This window comes from Tachyglossus aculeatus, chromosome 1 (genome assembly GCF_015852505.1).
Source record: "Tachyglossus aculeatus isolate mTacAcu1 chromosome 1, mTacAcu1.pri, whole genome shotgun sequence".
In the NCBI taxonomy this organism is placed as follows: Eukaryota; Metazoa; Chordata; class Mammalia; order Monotremata; family Tachyglossidae; genus Tachyglossus; species Tachyglossus aculeatus.
The window spans coordinates 85,750,559-85,774,216 of NC_052066.1; the positions used below are offsets into that span (position 1 = coordinate 85,750,559).

Genomic DNA, 23,658 nt, shown 5'->3' on the forward strand with positions numbered 1-23,658 from the left:
CACGCCCCGTGGATGCCCCCCTGGGCTGTCGGCAGCGTCTGCCTTAGCTGCAACCTTGCGCGAAACGTTCTCCGGGGGGCAACTTTTTAGTCCGGTGGGAGGAGGACCTGCGGGAGGCGTCTCCCCAATAGGCCTGAGCTCCCTCCCCCCCCTTGACGTCACGGCCGTCCCGGGGACGAGCGCCGGGGCGCTCTCTGGTCCTTGGCAGTGGAGCCAGAGCGTTTCGCAGCCCCGCACAAAAGGAGCCGGTGCATCCGAGGCAAAGCGAGGCAGGGGACCCCTCCCCATCCCCGGCCAGCCTGCAGCCCCCCAGCCCGGCTGGGGAGCCGGACTGCTCCCCAGGAAAGATGCTGAGGATGTGGTGGGCGTCAGCCCTGCTCTGCCTGGTTGGCCTGGGCAGCAGCAGCAGCAGCAGAGACAGCCTCGCTTCGAAAGGTGGGTACCGCGGGCACAGAAGTTTCCTGCTCCCTTCTTCCTCCCCACCGTAGCATCTTCTCCAGCAAGGGCTGGATAACGGGGCGTCTGGTCTGCAGGGATTCAGAGAGGTTGGAGAGCAGGGGGAAAAGCTGCGTATTCTGAGCTCTGGGGTGGCTACCGAGGACAGAGAAGTTTCCTGCTCCCTTCTTCCTCCCCACCATGGCATCTTCTCCAGCAAGGAAGGGGGTGTCTGGTCTGTCTGCAGGGATTCAGGGAGGTTGGAGAGCTGGGGGAGAGCTGCATATTCTGAGCCCTGGGGTGGCTACTGGGGACAGAGAAGTTTCCTGCTCTCCTCTTTCCCCCCCACAATAGCACATTCTCCAGCAAGGGCTGGATAACGGGGTGTCTGGTCTGTCTGCAGGGATTCAGGGAGGTTGGAGAGCTGGGGGAGAGCTGCATATTCTGAGCCCTGGGGTGGCTACTGGGGACAGAGAAGTTTCCTGCTCTCCTCTTTCCCCCCACCATAGCACATTCTCCAGCAAGGGCTGGATAACGGGGTGTCTGGTCTGTCTGCAGGGATTCAGGGAGGTTGGAGAGCTGGGGGAGAGCTGCATATTCTGAGCCCTGGGGTGGCTACTGGGGACAGAGAAGTTTCCTGCTCTCCTCTTTCCCCCCACCATAGCACATTCTCCAGCAAGGGCTGGATAACGGGGTGTCTGGTCTGTCTGCAGGGATTCAGGGAGGTTGGAGAGCTGGGGGAGAGCTGCATATTCTGAGCCCTGGGGGGGCTACTGGGGACAGAGAAGTTTCCTGCTCTCCTCTTCCCCCCCCCCCCCCCCACCATAGCACATTCTCCAGCAAGGGCTGGATAACGGGGGTGTCTGGTCTGTCTGCAGGGATTCAGGGAGGTTGCAGAGCTGGGGGGTAGCTGCATATTCTGAGCCCTGGGGTGGCTACTGGGGACAGAGAAGTTTCCTGCTCTCCTCTCTCCCCCCACCATAGCACATTCTCCAGCAAGGGCTGGATAACGGGGTGTCTGGTCTGTCTGCAGGGATTCAGGGAGGTTGGAGAGCTGGGGGAAAGCTGCATATTCTGAGCCCTGGGGTGGCTACTGGGTCCAGAGAAGTTTCCTGCTTTCCCCCAACCCCCCAATCGTAGCATCTAATCCAGCAAGGGCTGGAGAAGGAGGCGTCTCATCTGCCTGCAGGGATTCAGGGAGGTTGGAGAAGGGGAAAACTGCATATTCCCAGCCCTGGGGTGGTTACCAGGGACAGAGAAGTTTCCCTTTTTCCTTTCTTCTCTCCCCCACCCCATAGTATCTTCTTCAGCACGGGCTGGAGAAGGGGACATCTGGTCTGTCTTCAGGGAGGTTGGAGGAAAACTGTATATTATCAGCTCTGGGGTGCTACCAGGGACAGAGAAGTTTCCTGCTGTCCTTTTCCCCCCACCATAGCACCTTCTCCAGCGTGGATTGGAGAAGAAGGCGTCTCATCTGCCTGCAGGGATTCAGGGAGGTTGGGGGGGGGGACGACTGCATATTCCCAGCCCTGGGGTGGTTACCAGGGACAGAGAAGTTTCCTGTTTTCCTTTCTTCTCCCCCCCAATAGTATCTTCTTCAGCACGGGCTGGAGAAGGGGACATCTGGTCTGTCTTCAGGGAGGTTGGAGGAAAACTGTATATTATCAGCTCTGGGGTGGCTACCAGGGACAGAGAAGTTTCCTGCTGTCCTTTTTCCCCCACCATAGCACCTTCTCCAGTGTGGATTGGAGAAGGCAGGCGTCTCATCTGCCTGCAGGGATTCAGGGAGGTTGGAGAGTAGGAGAGAAGCTGCATATTCTGAGCCCTGGGGTGGCTACCAGGGGCAGAGAAGTTTCCTGCTCTCCTCTTCCCCCCCCCCCCCCCCACCATAGCACCTTCTCCAGCAAGGGCTGGATAAGGGGGTGTCTGGTCTGTCTGCAGGGATTCAAGGAGGTGGGAGAGGGGATGGAAAGCTTCGGGGCTCAGAAAGGTCTCTCCAGTCTGCTTCTTGGTCCCTGGGGGTCTCCGAGCCTACAGCTGCGACCCCCTCTTCCCCCACGTTTGCCTTCCCTCCCTCCTTCCAGGGGAGGTTGGGCAGCCCCCCGGATTGAAGGTCCTGCGGGAATAGGACCGACCCCGGCTGAGACTCGCTCGGATGCAGCTGGGAACTGGTGGGAATGGAGCCCTGGAGCCGGAGAGCTCTCCACAAGTTTATTATTATTATTAATCGTATCTATTGCGCGCTTACTGTGTGCAAAGCACTATATTAAGCGCTGGGGAGAGTACTCTATAACATCACACACAATCCCTGCCCCAAACGAGCTCACAATCTAGAGGGGAAACAGACATACATAGAGAAATCAATGAAAGTTTGCCCCTTAGGGGGGCGAGGAGAAAACCAGGGATGTGGGGGCGAGGTGGAATCCAGGCACACTTTCCAAGCACTTAATACAGTGCTCTGTACACAGTAAGCACTCAATAAATACGACTGAATGAATGGGGATCTGCTCCTGCAGCGAAGAAAGTTGAATGGCTGGATTGGGAATCTGCCCTGGCAGGGGGATAATAAATGGGAGACAGGTGTTTTCTTGCAGTTGAACACGACACTTGTTGTGGGGGGATGAGGGATTTTTAAGGAGGCAGGCTGGGCTAGTTGATGGCATCACCTGCGATGTCTGCTTGGCAGGGTGGCATCTTCCTGGTCGGAATGGTTGGATGGATGGAAACCCCAGATGATCTGGTCCCAGGTGGGGCCTGCGCCCTTGTCTCCCCTGATTCCTTAGGAAGGCCTAATGGTCTCGCTTTTCTCCCTCCTTGGTGTCCGTAGCCCCTGCTCCACCATAAAGAGAGGTGATACAGTGAAATGCCCCCTTGCCCTCCCTGGGTTGGGAGGAGGAAGGGAGAGGGTTCTCAGGACTGTGGAGAGGTGGGTTTGGAGGTCTCCCAGCGTCGAGGGGCAAGTAAACTGCCCTTTGTTGGGTAGGAATTGTCTCTGTTGCCGAATTATACTTTCCAAGCATTTAGTACAGTGCTCTGCACACAATAAGTGCTCAATAAATACGAATGAATGAATGTGGCAAGTAATGGGCAAGGCAAAGTTGTTACCTCCCAACTTTGGACAAGTAAGGGAAGCACTCCAACGTCCCACAGCCCCGGGATGGAGGTGCGCCTGTCCCTTGCTGCTACAAGTTGAGGATGAATGAGAGAGCCCCCAGCCCAAAAAATCACTCCATGTCCCAAAGATAAGCGAGCAAGGAAAGGAACAAACAAGGTTCCTGCTTCCAGTAAACACCTCCCCGAGGTCATCTGGACAGGAACTAAGGGGTGGAAAAAAACAAAACAAAACAACAAAGCAAACCCTCTGGTGCTAATTAAGTCTTCTGGGAGACTGAGTAATAACTGCAAGACACTGTGTTGACTTGTTCCCTTGGTCACAGGGTTGTTATAGATACAAATAAGATGAAGCAGATATTTTAGATGGAATTGTAGCAAATTCTGTAGGTATTTTAGAACTAGCAGAACGCCTGCATTTTAGTTCATTTCAGCCGTTCTTGATCCTTTGAGTTCTTGCCTCTATTTCTTTATTCATCACCAAATTTGTTTTCTGAAAGTCACACCAGGGAAATATGTCTTGCGAATCTTAGCTGTGGTTTGCTTAATGGGTTAAAATGACCAAACTACCCCTCTACACTACCTTCATGCACTGGTACAACTTTTGTTGTCTGTTTGAATCAGAAGATTGAAATGGAGTATTTACAACCAGATTTGCATCTACTAGTGGTGAACATTTTTGGTGTGAAAATAACTTCGGATTGCCAGCGGTGATTGAAAATAGACATGGAGGACCACAAATAGAGTGAGAGAGCCGTATGCAACTCTGTTCTATTTCAAATTGAGTTCATTTTTCATGGTCTCCATGTGCTGTTTTCAAAAAAAAATAACAGATTAAACTGAAAAAGTACGCTCTTAAAGTGAAGGTTTTAAATCTTCGGATAAAGTTATTTCATTAATCATAGCTCCTATGATAAATGATAAGCAATCTGGAACATTTAAGAGCATTCGTCAAGGTGCCAGGACAAGCACATTTTGATTCTGGTACTTTTAATTCTCACTTTGCCTTTTCAACCACTGGATGGCTGCAAAGAGCATTTCTGCGCTGCAATAATGCTTTAAATAAATGTTTAATGCCTGATAGAGACATTTATTTTGACACTTGCTTTGTTATTTACATGCACTGCATTTCCTTAGTCTACTTTGCATTTTAGTTTCCCAAATCTCACACTATCAGAATAACATTTAAAACAATAAAGTAACGTCGTGCTATATCTGATTTTCTCGTCTCTAGTTTCGTATTTTCACGCCCAGTAATAAAAACAGAGAAGGGTAGAAGGCACATGAATTAGAATTTTTAAATTGCTTTCCTCTTTATGATGTAGAAGAGGATTTGGAGTCAAAAGCTAGTCAGCCCCACAAGGAGTTGAAAGCCTCGTTAAGATCCCAGCCTTAAAGCTAGTTATCAGTCTGAAGCTGGATGCCTGCTGGTTGGAGGCAGTTGTAAGATGTCATGTACAAACTGTACCCAGTGTGTACAGTTTTTGTGTTCTATGCCTCTTGCTGTAAGGGGTAGAATAAGCGATCCTTGACTGTTTTGAGTTTCAGAGAATCTCAACTATTTCATTGCCATAGTGCTTTAACTTGCAAAAATGATGACTGCTGACAATTCATGAAAATCCCCATATCTTACTATGGTGGTTTAACAAAATAATCTTCCAGTTGAATGATTTCTTGAAGACACTACGTCTGCTATCGTTACTTTGTGGTGTAGCAAATGTGCCCAAAAAGGCAAAGAAGCGGTGTTTTGGAGAGGGAGTTAGAAAGGGGAGAATAACTTCCCTCCCCACACAAAAAGAGCAAAATTAAAATTTATATCTTTGATGCGTTCGGAGAACTTATATTCCTTCTGTTGCACTCATCACTTGTTAAATATAAAAATTGTTCAAAACATTTTAGCATCAATCAGATTTATTGAGTGCTTACTGTGTACAGAGCACTGTATTAAGTGCTTGGGAGAGTACGATATCACAGAGTTGGTAGACACATTTCCTGCCCACAACAAACAGGTCAGTCAATCTGAGTGTTACTTTGGAAAATGAAAAGCCAAGAGGCAATGTCCCCCGATTTCCAGTCATGCTGAGTGACTCTGTTTACAGTTGACTCAATCCTGTTTCATATTTGACTACAAATTGTTGAATCAAACATTCAACTCTAGAAAATGTTAAATAGTAAACCTAAAATTTGACTTTTCTCCAAAAAAGGAAGTGTTTTGCAGCACCAAAACCATATTTTACTGCCCTACCCATCCACACACTGATTCTACCTAACCCTGAAAAAATACACAACTCTTAATGCAATGTAAATATTTTCACTTTCATCTTAGTGACATCTCCTGTTCCTGAAGAGTGTTTCGGGGCATTTAGATTATTCCTGTATTTAAGAACTACCTGCAAACAATTATATCCAGTATTTAATATAGGAGATTACAAGTTTTCACACTTAGAGATTTGCCCATGATCAACATTTCATGAGAAACAAGGATGTGGAAATATTGTAGTACTATTTTCAGTTAACCATGTAAAACTCAACAGGTGATCCATATTTTTTCCTTTTGTTGCAGATTTTGAGATTTTCCTAATATGTATTTATCATCTTTCATTTTCTTAATTATTTGCATATTTAATGACCTTATAATCCTGAGATGTGACTTTCAAGGACCTCAGAGTTTGCAGGCTTTTATACCAGCAATTCCCCTAGTGAAGTCGCTGAAACTAGGAAAGCATTATTCCAGAAGGAAATTATAGCCCAGGACGATTAAAACCCTCACCAAAGTGAGGGAAGCAAAATTTAATTTTTTTTTTGATTGAATCATGCGTTTCATCTATTCAACACCCTTCTAAATTTTCCAATGCTTTCATTCTCAGTTACATTTTTAACCTTGGTTTCTCACATCTGACATTAACACTTGGCCCTTGAACAACAGATGATTCTTTGCATGGATCTTGTGCTAGTCCTCATAACTCCTGCTTCCCCACCTTCAAATACAGTCATTTCTGCTTGGGAGAGTAGAGGACAAGATCTCTGACCTCAATCAAGAAGCTTTTACTGTAACAACCCCCCCCCCAACACAGATCCCCAAACTATCTCTGTACCCACCGCCTGTTGGGGAAGTCTCTCCCCAAGCTTTCACCCTCTCATGTCTGCTTTCCTCTTTTGCTTCTCCAAGGTTATGCTCTTCACTTCTCCAAAGCTGCCCTTGTTGCTATCCCTTGCTCAATTCCTTCACCTCTGACTCCACAGGCAACTCTTTCCTCCTCCCTCTCTACCTCTGCCAGAAAAAGCCCTTTCCATCTTACAAATCTTTCTGAAAAGCCAAACCATCATCAATTTTTTCCTCCTTGGCCAGATTACCACAACAGCCACCTTGAGAATTGCTGTGTGTATCGACTCCACTTTTCCAAGCTCTTGGCTTGATACTGGTAATATCTGCTCTTCCTCCTATTTCTAATAATTTGTTTCCTTGCCTCCCCTATTATTAGAATAATAATAATAATAATAATAGTATTTGTTAAGCTCTTACTATGTGCCAAGCACTGTTCTAAGCACTTGTAAGGTCTTTGAGGATGGGAATCATTTCTTCAACTATTGTGTCAATAGCTGTTCTCGACAAGTGCCAAACTTTAAATGACAGTTTCAGGATTCTTTCAGGCCTATTATAATCACTGCATTCAACTTCCTTTTTCTATGCATAGGAGAGGATCTTGGGTGTGGGGATGGGGGACCAAGAGGTGAGAGGTGGGTGTGAAATAGTGGTGGAAGTGAATAGAGGAAGGGTTGCATTTATGTACTCGGGGTGGGAGGCAGGGCTAATTTTATGTGTTTGGACAGCTAAGAGGTCATGTGCATATCAAAATGGACTGCACTGAGAGGTAACTATTCTCTTCAGGCAACAGGAGCTGAGTCTATTTTGGATAGGGACACTCCCCAAGTGGGTTAACAGCTGGGATGCATTAGTTCAGCGAATGAATGGTAGTGAAGTTGATCGCGATCTGTAAGTTCTTTGCTCTCAACTTTTCTCTGTGTAGAAAAATGTCTTAGCTTCTCAGGATCCACCTCTGAAATGAAAATAATCATTCTCCACTGTTGCAAACCACTGTGGTTTAGAAAATAATATAAATAATCTTAAAACATTGCAGTGTTCCACATGTTGAAATAAATCATAACTTTTTCTTGGACAGAGGATTCTAAGTTCCTCACATTTTTATGATTTAATTAAAAGTGTGAGATGGCAGATTAGTGCATTTAAAGATCACTTAGACATGTAGACACAATTAGGTATATTAATAAAGACACAATAAAGACTTTTATTCATATGAAAGCATCCTTTTAAATTGTTCAAGCATAGGTTTATTGCTCATTTTGATGCTATGTGAGGTGGCTGGGGTAGTTCTTTCATTACGACAATATTTGCATTTTTAATACATCTGCCAGAGAAACAGTTAATTTATCTCTAAGCTTCAATAGAAAATTGCTGAAATAGTGAATTACTTGGAACTGCACTGTCTGGTTTCAAATTTAATAGATTCCATATTTTTATCCACCCTAATGCAGCTGAGCCTTGAAGGCTTGCTTCAGCAAGTCAAAACTAATAACGATTCTCTTCACCATGAAAAGTCCTTTGCCCAAGAACATCAATTATTTACCACTGTTGTCTGGCTCCCCTTTATAACTGCCCCATTTTACAGATGGACTAACCAAACACAAACTCATTCCAAAAGGCAGGGCCAGAGACAGCAGTATGACTTGACAGCTGTCTTGCTTGCTGACTGCTTTCATCTCCAATGTGAGAACAAGTCGGCCACAAAGAGAATAATTTCGTGATCTGTGAGGTTGTGGTTTCTATTCTTTCTGCACCATATTGACCCTGAAGAGACTAACTTTCCAGTGGTCATTAGAAAACATGCTCCTAATGTGTGTTCTCTCAACCCTCTCCAAAATATATTTGGTTCTTAAACGTTTTGTATTCAGGAGTATTATTTTGGAGAAAAATGGCAACCTTATGGCTTATTAAAACTTTAAATTAAAGCAGGAAATTTCTTCAGAGCAACTGTTTAGATATGAAACGAAGCTAAAATAAAAACCCTCCAAAACCTTTCAGCATGAATAACACTCAATTCTGGTGGTGCCTAATATGTTCCAAGCGATTAATGTTACAGAATATTAACCCCTCCTATCTTCTCTTTGATCTACTTCAGCCCAACCTGCGCACCTTGCTCCTCTAACTCCAGTTTACTCACTCTGCTTCCAGTCTCATCCATCTCACTGCCAACTCCTTTCCCTAACCTGGAAAGTCAGTCAGTCATTTGTTGAACTCTTACTGAGTGCAGAGCACTGTGCTAAATGCTTGGAAGATTACAGTATAACAGACAAATTCCCTGCCCACAATGAGCTTACAGTCTAGAAGGGGAATACAAGCTAATCAGATTGGATGCCGTCCCCCTCCATATATGCCAGACCACCTTCCGTATCTTCACGAACTTAAGATCACAACTCCTCCAAGAGGCCTTTCCAAATTAAGCCCTCTTTTCCTTGGCTCCCACTCACTTCTGCATCATCTCTGGACTTCGATCAATGACCTTTCGGCATTGGATCTTCACCCCACCCTGAGCCCCATGACGCTTTTGTTTATATCTGTAAATTACATATTATAGATTGTTCATATCGATGTCCATCTCCCCATCTAGACAGTAAGGTCATTACAGGCAGGCAATGGGCTTACCAACTCTATATTATATTTTTTTAAGCACTTAGTACAGTAGTCGGCACATAGGCATTCAATAAATACCACTGATGATGATGAGAATTCTAATCTGAAGTCTCCCCAACTGGGTGTTGTTTTTTTGTGTGCCACACTTCTGTTTGCTGAATTTGAGATTTATGTCAGGGGAAAAAAAAAATCTAGGGTATGTTTTTCAAGAGCCTATGTCACTATCTTTATTTTTTTTTCCCAACCCCCAATAGCCTCAAAATAATATTTCTCTGTGTTTCTTGGAAAAAAAAAAGTTTTAGTGCTTTGTTTACAGGAGAAATTTGAAAACTTCAATCTTGTTTTATCTTCTGATGTACAGCCTGCATACGTCACACAAATGGTCACCATGGTTACATGGTGAATGCAGTAGTTTCAGGCCAGTATATTTTTCAGCAAGAACAAACTGCTAATACGTCAAATCTGTTGCTTTCCAATTTGAATGGATAACTGCATTGCAGCAAATTAATTAAAACAGATAAATGTTCATGTGGGTCTAATACTTTTAATTGATGAAAGATAACCATTACACAAGTCTTTGATTCATTGCTTTAATTTAAAAATGTTGACTTCTCCAATAAAATTGGATACCGTAAGATGTGAATCTGACCCATATATAAATTGGGAGAAAAATTATGGTACATTTGACACTTTATAAATTAATCACTCTGTAAAAGGATATAGTTCATTAACACCGTGAACTGCAAGTGTTAGATGTAAATTAGATTAACCTTTTTAGTGACACTTTTATTTATATTGCACTTTCTCAGAGCTCAAAGCACTTTACATATATTAATTCAATTAACCCTCCCTAGACCCATGGTTTTTAGAGATGCTGCATATCAAGGCTAGGAAAAGGTGGGGCAGGGAAATGAAGCACAGCAAGTAAATCCTACCATATTTATTACTTTAGCATGAGCACCTTTTTTCCCCCCACAGTAAGAGAATCTGGTTCTATTTTCCTACTCCTTTACCATGTGATGTAATAAGCAAAGCCCTGAAAAATTATTTTATATTCTTGTTGGAAGATAGACTTTACTTATTTTGAAGGATCCAACACTTGGCATGGTGTTTGAAGTAGAGAATCTGTTTTGTATTTTTTTTTCAGTGTTAGAGTTAATGCAGATTTGTACCAAGTGCTGCACCTTAAAGATTTTTCTCTTCTGTTTCCAGACAGTTTCTGTCTTTGTTGTCCTGAACCATCATAAAAATGCATTTGCAAGTCTGATTTAAACTAACTGCTCTATGTTTTTATCTTCATTGAACCCCAGGGATCCCTCTCTTTAGTGAAGGTTTTTTGTCAGTGCATTAAATAAAATATAGTCAAACATTTGAAGATGTTTTAATTGCATTTTAAAAACACACAAAATATGTGATGGACTCTTAGTACTATCTATCCTGATCGGGGGGGTGTATGAGATGAGAGATCCGCTCCAGCTTTTGCATTGTTTGGGATTATGATCCTTTCTGGGTGAACCCAGGTCCTTCTGACTCCCATTCGACCATCTTGTACGCAGCATGGAAACCCCACTACTAATTGCGTGAGATTGAGAACAGAGAAGCATGAATGGGAGTCAGAAGGACCTGGGTTCTAATTCCTGCTCTGCCACTTGTCTGCTATGTGATCTTGGGCAAGTCGCTCCACTTCTCTCTGCCTTAGTTACCTCATCTATAAAATGGGGATTATAGTTGTAAACCCTATATAATAATAATAATAATGGCATTTGTTAAGTGCTTACCATGTGCAAGGCATTGTTCTAAGCACTGATCAGATTGTCCCACATGAGGCTCACAGTCTTAATCCCCATTTGACAGATGAGGTAACTGAGGCACAGAGAAGTTAAGTGGCTTGCCTAAGGTCACACAGCTGACAAGTGGTGGAGCAGGGATTTGAACCCATGACCTCTGACTCCCAAGCCCGTGCCCTTTCCACTGAACCACACTACTTCTTTATATGAGACATGTACCATGTCCAACCTGATTAGCTTGTATTTTAGTAATAATAATGGTACTTGTTAAGCGCTTACTATGTGCCAAGCAGTGTTCTAAGCGCTGGGGTAGATGTAAGTTAGGTTGGACACAGTCCCTATCCCACAAAGGGCTCATACTTTTAATCCCCATTTTACAGATGAGGTAACTGAGTCCCAAGGAAGTGAATTGACTTGCCAAAGGTCCCACAGCAGACAAGTGATAGAGCTGGGATTAGACCCTACTGAAAGCCCATCTCCTCCAGGAGGCCTTCCCAGCCTAAACCCCCATTTTCCTTTGCTCCTCCTCCCCTCTCCATTGCCCTGACTCACTCCCTCTTCTCTACCTCGCTTCCTGCCCCACAGCACTTGTGTATATATGTACATATTTATTATTCTATTTATTTTATTAATGATGTGTGTATATATATATATATATATATATATAAAATTCTATTGATGCCCGTTTACGTGTTTTAATGTCTGTCTCCCCCCTTCTAGACTGTGAGCCCATTGTTTGGCAGGGATTGTCTCTGAATTGTACTTGCCAAGTGTTTATTCATTGAATCGTACTAGTACAGTGCTCTGCACATAGTAAGCACTCAATAAATACGATTGAATGAATGAACTATGTGCCTGGTACCCAGTGAGTGCTTAACAAATACCATAAAAAAAAAAGCAGATTGCTTGCCAAAAGCGTTTTGGCATAAAACTTCACTCTGTTAGTTTGATTCTGGCATGCCTCAACTTGGAACTTGGATTTTGAGCTACTGTCAGTGGGCCTGGAGAACTCAAGGACCTCAGAGAAGGAATGAGTTCTCACCCAATTTAATGAGTTTAGGCAGAACCAGTCCTTCCTTAGGACACCAGGGTTCTGCTGGTATTTAGTGGTATTTAGTGATAGCTTTTTGTGTGCAGGGTACAGTACAAATCACTTGGAAGAGTACATACAGTCCAACAGAGTTGGGGAAACTTGATTCCTGTCTACTAGGAGCTTACAATCTAGAGGGTTTTAGAGTTTAGTAACATTTGAAGTTCTTTTGTCAGATGTCTTTTGGGCTTCAGGCTTACATGATAATTATTATGATGATTATTAAGCATTTACTATGTCAAAAACTGTTCTAAATGATGGAATAGATTCAGGTTAATCAGGTTGAACAAAAACCCTATCCCACATGGGATTCACAGTCTAGGTAGACTCATTTCTCCCGCCTCTCCGTTGCACTGGGATTTTAACAAATACCGTAATTATTATTATTATTTCATCTGGTTGACTACACAATCCAAGGTGTAGCGCTCCAAATCCCTCCCATCATCCGCCCTGACATCCTGGTGCTCAAGTTGTCTGCTCGTTGTGGGACCTAGGAGCTCCTTGGTGTTCTCTGAGCATTTGGGCATCTAGGAGGTCTTCCATCCACATCAAGCCAGTCTGAGTCCTTTTTTCCAAGAGCAAGGCTCTGCCTGTTGACTAGCTAACAGCTAAGCATGTTCCTGGACTGATACCAGGGAGCCTATCAATCCAGAAAGTGGAGAGACCAGTTTGCAAAGGCCCCACATCAGTGTCAGAGGTTTTCCCACACCCAAGTGAAAGGTGTGTGGCATAGCTAGACCAGGTGAGTGTTGGAGAAGAATCTGATCTGAGTGAATTCAGTGTGTACCCTCTAGATGGAAGCTCACTGTGGGTAGGGAATGTATCGACAAACTTTGTTATACACAAGGAAGCAGCATGGTGTAGTGGATAGAGAATGGGCCTGGAGTCAGAAGGTCATGGATTCCCCATCCCCCCCCCCCCTCGCCCTACCTCCTTCCCCTCCCCACAGCACCTGTATATATGTTTGTACAGATTTATTACTCTATTTTACTTGTACATATTTACTGTTCTATTTATTTTATTTTATCAATATGTTTTGTTTTGTTGTCTGTCTCCCCCTTCTAGACTGTGAGCCCATTGTGGGTAGGGACCGTCTCTGTATGTTGTCAACTTGTACTTCCCAAGCGCTTAGTACAGTGCTCTGCACACAGTAAGCGCTCAATAAATACGATTGAATGAATGAATGGATTCTAATCCTCGCTCTACCACTTGTCTGCTGGGTGGCCTGGGGCAAGTCACTTCCTGTCTCTGTGCCTCAGTTACCTAATCTGTAAAATGAGGATTAAGACTGTGACCCTATCCAGGACAGGGACCGTGTCTAACCCGATTTGCTTGTATCCACCCCAGGGCTTAGTACAGTGCCTGGCACATCTTAAGCACTTAATAAATACCATAATTATTATTATTCCTCTCTCCAGTACTTAGTACAGTGCTCTGCACACAGTAACCTTTCAATAAATACAATTGATTGATTTTAATCAGATTTCCGTCTGTCTCCGGTCAGAAGTTTGGCCATATCAATGTTTGACACTTTAATATAATCAGAATCATTTTTAACACAATAAGGGCTAAGTTGAGATTCAAGTTCAAGGATTGCTAAATTGGTTCACTACAAAATTTCCTCGCCCCCCCCCCCCCCCCCCCCCCCCCCCCCACTTGGCTACAATTCTCTTTTGGAAGAGAGAGCAAAAAAATGTTCTAGAGGTAGGAAAAAATGTGTGTAATGAAACGAAAACTTTAATCATGACATCTAATTAAAGGAAACATAAATCACTAAAGTGAATCTTAGAATAAAGAGAATTAATACTCGAACAAGACACCAACATGACACTTTTGATGATAGTGCAGTAAAGCTGAAGTGATTGGCCTCCCCTTTGAAAATATGTGGCTGATTCCCAAATCTCCACCTCTTTCTCTGCAGTCTCATATTTCCTCAGTCTCTACTTGGATGCCCCAGCAGAACCTCAGGCTAAATATGTCCAAAACAGAGCTCCTAATCTTCTTTCCCAAACCCTATCCTTCTCTGACCTTCCTATTACTGTAACGACACCAACATCCTCCCTCTCAGAAGCCTGTAACATTGGCATTGTCCTCAACTCACTTTTCTTATTCTGCCCACGTAGTTGTCACCAAATCCTGCTGGTTCCACCTTCAAAACATTGCTAAAGTCCACCCTTTTCTGTCCAACTAAGCTTCTACTGTACTGATCCAAGCACTTATCATATCCTGCCTTGACGACTGCATCAGCCTGCTTGCTGACCTCCCTGCTTCCTGGCTCTCCCCTTCCCAGTCCATACTTTACTCTGCCTCCCATGTTATTTTTTCTTAAAAAATAAGTTGAATCCATGACTCCCCAAGAATGTCCAGTAGTTAATTGCCCATCCACCTGCATCAAACAGAAATTCCCTACTATTGGCTTTAAAGCTCTCAATCAACTTGCCCCCTCCTAGCTTACTTTGTTGATTTCCTTCTATAACCCAGCTTTCATATTTCACTCATCTAATACCAACCAACTCAGCACACCTCAATCTCATCTATCTATCTTGCCACTGACCCCTTGCCCTCTTTCTCCCTCTGGCCTGCCACTCCCTCCCTTTTCCTATGACAGACCTCCACTCTCCCCATCTTCAAAGCCTTATGAAAATCACTTTTTCTCCAGGAGCCCTTCTCTAATGAAGCCCTATTTCCTCTACTTCCCCTCCCCTTTCATTCATTCATTCAATTATATTTATTGAGCGCTTACTGTGTGCAGAGCACTGTACTAAGCACTTGGGAAGTAGTAGTTGGCAACATATAGACACGGTCCCTACCCAACAATGGGATCACAGTCTTGAAGGGGGAGACAGACAAAACAAAACATTTGGACAGGTGTCAAGTCGTCAGAATAAATAGAAGTAAAGCTAGAAGCACATGCACTTGAAACTATACCCTTTTAGCACTTGATATTCATCCCCTCAGCATTTATGTACATAACCATAATTTTAATATTTGCCTTCCCCTCTTGGCTATAACCTCCTTATGCACAGGGATCCAACTCGGTTGTACTCTCCCAAGTGCTTAGTACAGTTCTTTGAACATAGTAAGTGCTTTATGCACCCTATTGTTTGAAAATATTGACAAATTTTTAACAAATTGAAGGGAATTTTTAAAACAATGCTTATGGGTAGATTGTGGTGCTTATTCCCTACCCTACCTGTTTCTCCTTACCTTCCAAGAATTTGTGATTTAGATCATAAATTGTAATTTTCAATATGGGAACCTTCTGGTTTCTCATCTGTTGGATTGGAAAATTGGTTAATGAGCAACAAGTCACACAGAAGAGAGGCAAAGGAGTGGTGGTGAGGAGACTCTGGTTGTATCCACAAGTGGCAAGCATAGCTTTGGAAGGAATTCTTATTTTTAGAAATCATGTTTGTGTTTTTTTGTTTGTTTGTTTTGGGTTTGTTTTTTTGCCTAAACCTGTGTCTCTTATTAGGTGCTGACCCAAGCACATAGGTTCAGAGACAGTCACATCAGACAGTCTCTGTCCCACACGATGTTCACGGTCTTAAGGAGGAAGAGCAGGAGAAGCAGTATGGCTTATTGGATAGAACACTATCCTGGAAGTCAGAAGGACCTGAGTTTTAATCCTGACTCTGCCATGTATCTATGTGACCTTGGGCAAGTCACTTCTCTGGGCCTCAGTGATCTCATCTGTGAAATGAGGATTAAGAGTGTGAGCCCCATGTGGGACAGGGACTATATCCTGTCCAACCTGCTTAACTTGGCTTTACCCCAGTATTTAGAACAGTGCTTGGCAATAGTAAGCACTTAACAAGTGCCATTATTTTTATTATTATTATTAACACCTCTTCACATCTGTACGTCTGTTTCCTCACCTATTAAATGGGGATAAGTGACTTGCCCAAGGTCATTCAGCATGTAATAGGAAGAGCTAGGACAAATAATCCACATCTTTCCCATGGTGTTTCTACTGGGCCACACAAGGGAAAACATTCATCCCCAAACATGCATTGGTGGGGGTTGCTGTGACCTTGCCAACAGGATGACTGCCTTTCATTCAATCGTATTTATTGAGTGCTTACTGTGTGCAGAGCAGCTACAGGAATTAGATCCTTCTCTGAATCCACCCTTAGTCTTCCCAGTGGGGGCTGGGATAAGGTTGAGGAGGTTGTCGATGAGGTAACAGAAGGAGCAACTGTCTGGTGAGCTTCCAGACCAAAGAGGACATATTGTGGCAAACCAGCTCAGGCCAACATTTCTGAGCCTTCTCCATCTAATTGGAAATTTTGCTGACATATTCTAGCAATCAGCTCTATACTGCGCTCCACAGTGTGGTGGCATTTTTTTTCCCACATTTTATTCTTTTTGCATGAGCTTACCCCATCTCATTTCATGCAGTGGTTTCTTGGCTTCTTTCAATCTCAAATGGTCAGCCCAGTAAAGTTGTGGTGTTCAAAGTGGTTTTTGTTAAAAGCATTTAATCACTTACTACAAGCCACTTGCTGTATTCACTGTTGAGGTAAAAATAATAATAATGATGGCATTTATTAAGTGCTTACTATGTGCAAAGCAGTGTTCTAAGCGCTAGCTAGGTTACAAGGTGATCAGGTTGTCCCATGGAGGGCTCACAGTCTTAATCTCCATTTTCCAGATGAGGTAACTGAGGCTCAGAGAATCAATCAATCATATTTATTGAGCACTTACTGTGTGCAGAGCACTGTACTAAGCGCTTGGGAAGTACAAGTTGGCAACATATAGAGACAGTCCCTACCCAACAGTGGGCTCACAGTCTAAAAGAGAACTTAAGTGACTTGCCCAAAGTCACACAGCTGACAATTGGCGGAGCTGGGATTTGAACCCATTACCTCTGACTCCAAAGCCCGTGCTCTTTCCACTGAGCCACGCTGCTTCTATATAATAGTTCTTCTCTATAATAGATAATTAGTTGAATATAGTCCTGTCCTACAGGGAGAGGAAGAACAGCATTTATTTTCCCTTTTACAAATGAGAAAACTGATGCACAGAAGTCAAGTGACTTGCCAAAGGTCACACAGTTAGGCAGTAAGTGGAGTCAAGATTAGAGGCCCAGGTTCTCTGACTGCCAAGCCCATGTTCATCATCATCGATCGTATTTATTGAGCGCTTACTGTGTGCAGAGCACTGTACTGAGCTCTTCTTTCCACTGGGTCACACTGCTTCTTGCTTTGAAGTTGGAGGGCTGGTAGTGTTCCAGAAATGTTATCTTGCTAGTCAGTCTTGACATTTAAAGTGGAGTAGAAAACAAAAGTGGCAGGTCCAAACCTTGTTGATGGAATATGTGGAGTTAAGGACTTTGATGCTTACCCTGGCCTCACATCACTTATATAACTAGCATGATGCAGTGCATAGAGCTCGGCCTGAGTGGGAAAAGATCATGTGTCCTATTCCTGGCTCTGCCACTTGTCTGCTGTGTGGCCTTGGGCAAGTAACTTTATTTCTCTCGGCCTCAGTGACCTCATCTGGAAAATGGGGATTGAGACTGTGTCCAATCTCATTTGCTGGTATCCACCCCAGCCCTTAGTGCAGTGCCTGGCACATAGCAAGTGCTTAACAAATACCATAGTTACTATATGGTACTATTTCCCATATCTATCATTATCTGTATTATTGTGACTTTGGGCAAGTCACTTAACTTCTCTGTACCTCAGTTACCTCATCTGTAAAATGGGGATTAAGACTGTGAGCCCCACGTGGGGCAACTTGATCACCTTGTATCATCCCCAATGCTTAGAACAGTGCTTTGCACATAGTAAGTGCCTAACAAATGCTATTATTATTATTGTTATTATTATTATTATCTGCAAGTCATTTTGTTTGTCACCCTTCCACACACTGTAAGCTTCTTGTGGGCAGGGATAGAGTCCACCAGCTCTATTGTAGTATACTTTCCCAAGGATTTTAATAGAGTGCTCTGCACACAGAAGGGCTTAGTAAATATTCATGCATTCATTCACTCATTCAATTATTTTTTTTGAGCGCTTAGTGTGTGCAGAGCACTGTACTAAGCACTTGGGAAGTACAAGTTGGCAACATATAGAGACAGTCCCTACCCAACAATGGGCTCACTGTCTAGAAGGTGGAGACAGAGAACAAAACATATTAACAAAATAAAATGAATAGAATAAATATGTACAAATAAAATAAATAGAGTAATATATACATACAAAGACATATACATATATACAGGTGCTGTGGGGAGGGGAAGGAGGTAAGGTGGGGGGATGGAGAGGGGAAGGAGGGGGAGAGGAAGGGGTGGGCTCAGTCTGGGAAGGCCTCCTGGAGGAGGTGAACTCTCAGTAGGGCCTTGAAGGGAGGAAGAGAGCTAGCTTGGCGGATGGGCAGAGGGAGGGCATTCCAGGCCCGGGGGATGACGTGGGCCGGGGGTCGACGGCAGGACAGGCGAGAACGAGGCACGGTGAGGAGGTTAGTGGCAGAGGAGTGGAGGGTGCGGGCTGGGCTGGAGAAGGAGAGAAGGGAGATGAGGTAGGAGGGGACGAGGTGATGGACAGCCTTGAAGCCCAGGGTGAGGAGTTTGATCGGGTTCAATACGGGGAGTAAAGGATTGAGTCATTTTGTGATTATTTTTAAGGTAATATCATTACAGATTTGATGGTGAACTGCTTAACTGGTGCTCATTAGATAAAGATGAATTGGTGAGGTGGTACAGAAACTGACAAATATAGCCCAGAATTCCCAAAAGACTAGGAGTCCTGGAGCCAAAGATGCCTGGACCAGTCTTCTCAAGTATCCAGAACACTAGGTGCCACAGCCTGACTTTTAGAACATTTAGAGCTTGTTGTGGCCAGGGTATGTGTCTATGAACTCTGTGTCTTACTCTCACAAGAGCTTAGCACAGTGCTCTGCACACAGGAATCAATCAATCATCATTACTGGGTGCTTACTATGTGCAGAGCACTACTAAGTACTAAGTATAATAAGCACTCAATAACAATATGGTTTATTGGACAGAATATGGATGTGGGAGTCAGAAGGACCTGGGTTCTAATCCCAGCTCTGCCACATGTCTGCTATGTGACCTTGGGCAAGTCACTTAGCTTCTCTGGGCCTCAGTTATCTCATCTGTAAAATAGGGATAAGAGTGTGAGCCCCATGTAGTATAGGGACTGTGTCCAACCTGATTAACTTGTATCATCCCCAGCGCTTAGAACAGGGCTTGGGACGTAGCAAGTGCTTAACAAGTACTTAGAAGCAGCATGGCTCAGTGGAAAGAGCCTGGGCTTTGGAGTCAGAGGCCATGGGTTCGAATCCCAGCCCTGCCACATGTCTGCTGTGTGATCTTGGGCAAGTCACTTCACTTTTCTGAGCCTCAGTGACCTCATCTGTAAAATGGGGATTAAGACTGTGAGCCCCCCATGGGATAACCTGATCACTATGTATCCTCCCAGTGCTTAGAACAGTGCTTTGCACATAGTAAGTGCTTAATAAATGCCATTATTAAGTACCATAATAATAATCATTATTTTTTTACCACTTATTGATTTGATTTAGAGCCCTGGAAAGACTGCAGTGGCTTGTCTCTAAAGACTGCCAACCTGGATCAGTCTGGAGTCCGAGGATTCCACCCTGCTTGAATGGTTTAGTTATCTCAACATTGCTATTTTGATTTGACTCTGATACTTGGCAGTTTTCATAATTCATCACTATTGGTTTCTGTATTTCCCCACCCCAGCCTTTGATTGTAAGGTCCGTTTGGGGCAAGGACTAGATTTGGTCACATTATCAATCAATCAATGGTATCAATGGTAGAGAAACAGCGTGGCCTAGTTGATAGAGCAAGGACTTGGAACTCAGAAGGACCTGGGTTCCAATCTCAGCTCTGCCACTTGTCTGCTGTGTGTCTTTGAGCAAATTATTTAATTTCTCTGTGTCTCATTTCCTTCATCTGTAATATGGAGATTGTGTGAGCCCCGTGTGGGATGCTGTTGGGTAGGGATTGTCTCTGTCTGTTCCCAAATTGTACTTTCCAAGTGCTTAGTACAGTGCTCTGCACACAGTAAGCACTCAATAAATATGATTGAATGAATGAATGACAGGTACTCTGTCCAACCTTATTTGCTAGTAACCACCCAGCACTTAGTACAGTGCCTGGCACATAGTAAGCATTTAACATACCACAACTAATATTATTACTATTATTTATTGAGCACTTACTATTTTGTAAAACATTGTACTAAATGCTTGGGAGAGTTCACTACAACAGTCTGTAGGCATGTTTCCTGCCCATGACAAGCTTACAGTCTAGAGAGTCCATGCCAGTATTTAGCACAGTGCTCAGCATATAGGAAGTTCTTGATAAATTATCGTACCAACAGGTAATCCAATCTACCTGCTCTAAGTAAGTGGGTTTGTTGCTTTCCGTGAGCGTGTGCATGTTTAATCTGCTTTATCTGTTGCTAATTAAATGAAGAAGCAACAATATCATTTCATGGAGGCTCATTGGTAGCTCAGTTAGAGCTATATTAGAATTGTATGGTCTAATTGCCTGAATTTTGTCAGGATTGGCCTGGGGTGTGGAATGACAAAAGTTGGAATACGCATTTATGCTTACAATATTCTTTTTTCCTAAAAGCATTTGGAACATTAAGAATAGTAACAGCAAACACCTATTATCATCATGCAGATTTTATTGGCCAATCTGTACTGACCCCAGAAAACTGGAGGAAGATAAAAATAAAATGCCCTCTTCAGCATTCTTCATCTTTCATGGACACACTGGATAAAGGCATACTTTTTTGCCTCCTCTCCTTTACCACTCTCCTCCCATTCTGTCTTGCCCCGCACCACTTTGTAGCTCCGGAAAGTTGGGGTATCAAAGGGAGCAGGGCAGTTAAAGTGACCAAACTCACAGCAACAAGGTCTATCATCTTGGAGCTGTCAAAAAAAAAAAAACATAAAAAGAATGGCTATTGAATCCAGCGGGGCGTTGGGTGACTTGCAGGGAGGGTGGAGTAAGTTTAGGATTTGGAACGAGGAGTCAGGAAAGCCACTAAATAGGAATAAGTAGGGGAAATTCACCCAAGGATGAAGCAGTGGAGCCATTTCCTGGGCCCTTCACTTTCGTGAATTCACTAACTGCAGTCATTTTGAGAGGAAGTGATTTCTGCCTGACTGATTTAGAACCAGTGTGGCTTCTAAAGCATCTGCATTTTCCCTGTAGACTGTCAGCTCCTTATGGGCGGGGAACATGTCCAACAATTCTGTTGTACTTTCCCAAGTACTTGTTACAGTGTTCTGCACACAGTAAGCCCTAAACACCATTCATTCATTCATTTATTCATTCAATCAATCGTATTTATTGAGTGCTTACTGTGTGCAGAGCACTGTACTAAGCACATGGGAAGTACAAGTTGGCAACATATATGGAGACGGTCCCTACCCAGCAATGGGTTCACAGTCTAGAAGCAGTGATTGATTGTGCTTCCCATATTTTACTGGATGATATCTCAACTGTCTCAGCTAAGCACTTTTGATCTTAGAAGAATTATAGCTTTTTAAGACGACCCTAATTCAAGACCAACACATTTCAATATGCTTGTAACTACTAAGAGTTGTAGGTTTTACACTTTCTAAATTTTACACTTTCTTTAGTGATCTCTCATCATTACTGCTTTAACGATCTGCTGTAATCATTTTTTTCGTCAGCATTCTGTTAAATTTCAGACTGTAAAAGCCTCAAATTTATAAGGCATCTCAGTTTTCAGCTCAGATGGCTGAGTTTTGCAATTTGTAAAAACAAATGAGCATATCCAGACGTGCTGGGAGGATATTTTTAATTAGAAAAGTTTTGTCGTTGATTGAAGTATGATTATAAAATATAATCAGACAAAACAATAATTAGATGAAGTCAAAGAGAACCGTGGAGATTTGCTGAAAATGAAGACTTCCTGTAGGGTTGACTTTTCAATCCTGTGTAATCAATGATAATTTCAAGGTAGTACTCTTCCTGAGGGCGATGATGCTTTTTAGACTATTATTAATATCCCACTGTGGAATATTTTGGTGAATAATTCTCCATTAGAAGTTGAGGAATAACATCTTTCTCATGTTACTAATTTGCATGGGGAAAAGAAAAAAAACCATGGAAGAACTTGGTTGAAATCTAGTCCCAGGAACTGCAAAGTCTAAAACCAACCTGATTTATGCTGAACTGCTATAAAAGTTCTGCATTATCCACGTGGGACATAAATCCAAGCTAAGAGAGGAGACTATTACGTTGTAGAGCTCGTGGTAGAAACAGCAAAGAGCATGTGGTCCCTTCAGTATTTGTCTTTTCTGTAAAACCACTTTATGACAAAACGTACAAAGATTAGATACTACTTGTGCAAGTTTCTATCCTTAAAGGCACTAACTTGTACAACCAAAATAATTTCTGGTCCCAGATCATTCTCCCACAAGTTGCAATAATAAGTGATGTCTTACCTCAGAATTATTGGCTGAAAAATTATTTCTGCATCTAGAGTGGTAGTTTTATGGGAGTAATTATTTCAACTGAAAGTTTTCATGTTCCTCTTTTTTCCCCATCAGCTATTGATTGCTGCAAATAAAGTGGTCATATTTCTGAAGATCATTACTATACTGCCAGACATGAAAGCAAATTTTAGTGTTTTGATTTAGTATGTTGTAAACAAATGACATTTGGTAGCTGGGAAGATTCCATAACTATTATTGACTGTAACTTTATTTCAGTTCGTAAAAATTTCCTGACCAGCAACAGTGAGTGGGAGCTGAGTATGAGGTGAAATCTGGAGAAAAGTGGTGATGGATTAAGACTTATTTTTTATAGGCAAAAATACATATAAAGCAACTAAATGAAAACTATTATCACAAGGAGGCTGGGCATGGGAAAAAAGGCTTTTGTTCAAATCTTAAGACCAAATTGAGTCCTTATTTGGATTGCAAGCATGACTTGATTTCAAGTCCATTGGCGTATTTCCCGCTTGTTCAGGTGTCTGCACTGGGAATAGTTGAGGCCACCAAAATCCGTTGGCTCAGGGAAACTGGAACTGGTTCGTTAGGAACCCCAAATGGATAGGCTATACCAGAGAAAGAACATGGCTCTGGGGATTAAAGGACCTGGGTTCTAATCCCGGCTCCGCCAGTTGTATGTTGTGTGACCTTAGGTAAGTCACTTGATTTCTCTGTGCCTCAGTTCCTCAACTGCAAAATGAGGATTAAATTTAATTGTATTTATTGAGCACTTATTGTGTGCAGAGCACTGTACTAAGTGCTTGGGAAGTACATGTTGGCAACGTATAGAGACGGTCCCTACCCAACAATGGGCTCACAGTCTCTAAAAGGGGGTAGGATTAAACCCCATTTTTTGTGGATGAGGAAACTGAGGCACAGAAAAATCAAGAAACTTGCCCAAGGTCACACAGCAAACAAATGATGGAGCCAGGATTAGAATCCAGATCCTATGACCTAGTGGATAGAGTTCGAGCCTGGGAATCAGAATGTCCTGG

At 43.2% G+C, this 23,658-nt stretch overlaps 1 protein-coding gene across 1 annotated transcript in view; it reads left to right on the plus strand.

The window, feature by feature from the left end:
* The first annotated feature begins 266 nt into the window (after window positions 1-266).
* Window positions 267-23,658, plus strand: part of CLSTN2 (calsyntenin 2) — a 1,113,326-nt gene continuing 1,089,934 nt past the window's right edge. Inside the window, exon 1 of the mRNA XM_038751476.1 lies at window positions 267-435. Coding sequence (XP_038607404.1) covers window positions 348-435 — 88 coding nt within the window. The 5' untranslated portion in view covers window positions 267-347. The remainder of the gene's footprint in view (window positions 436-23,658) is intronic.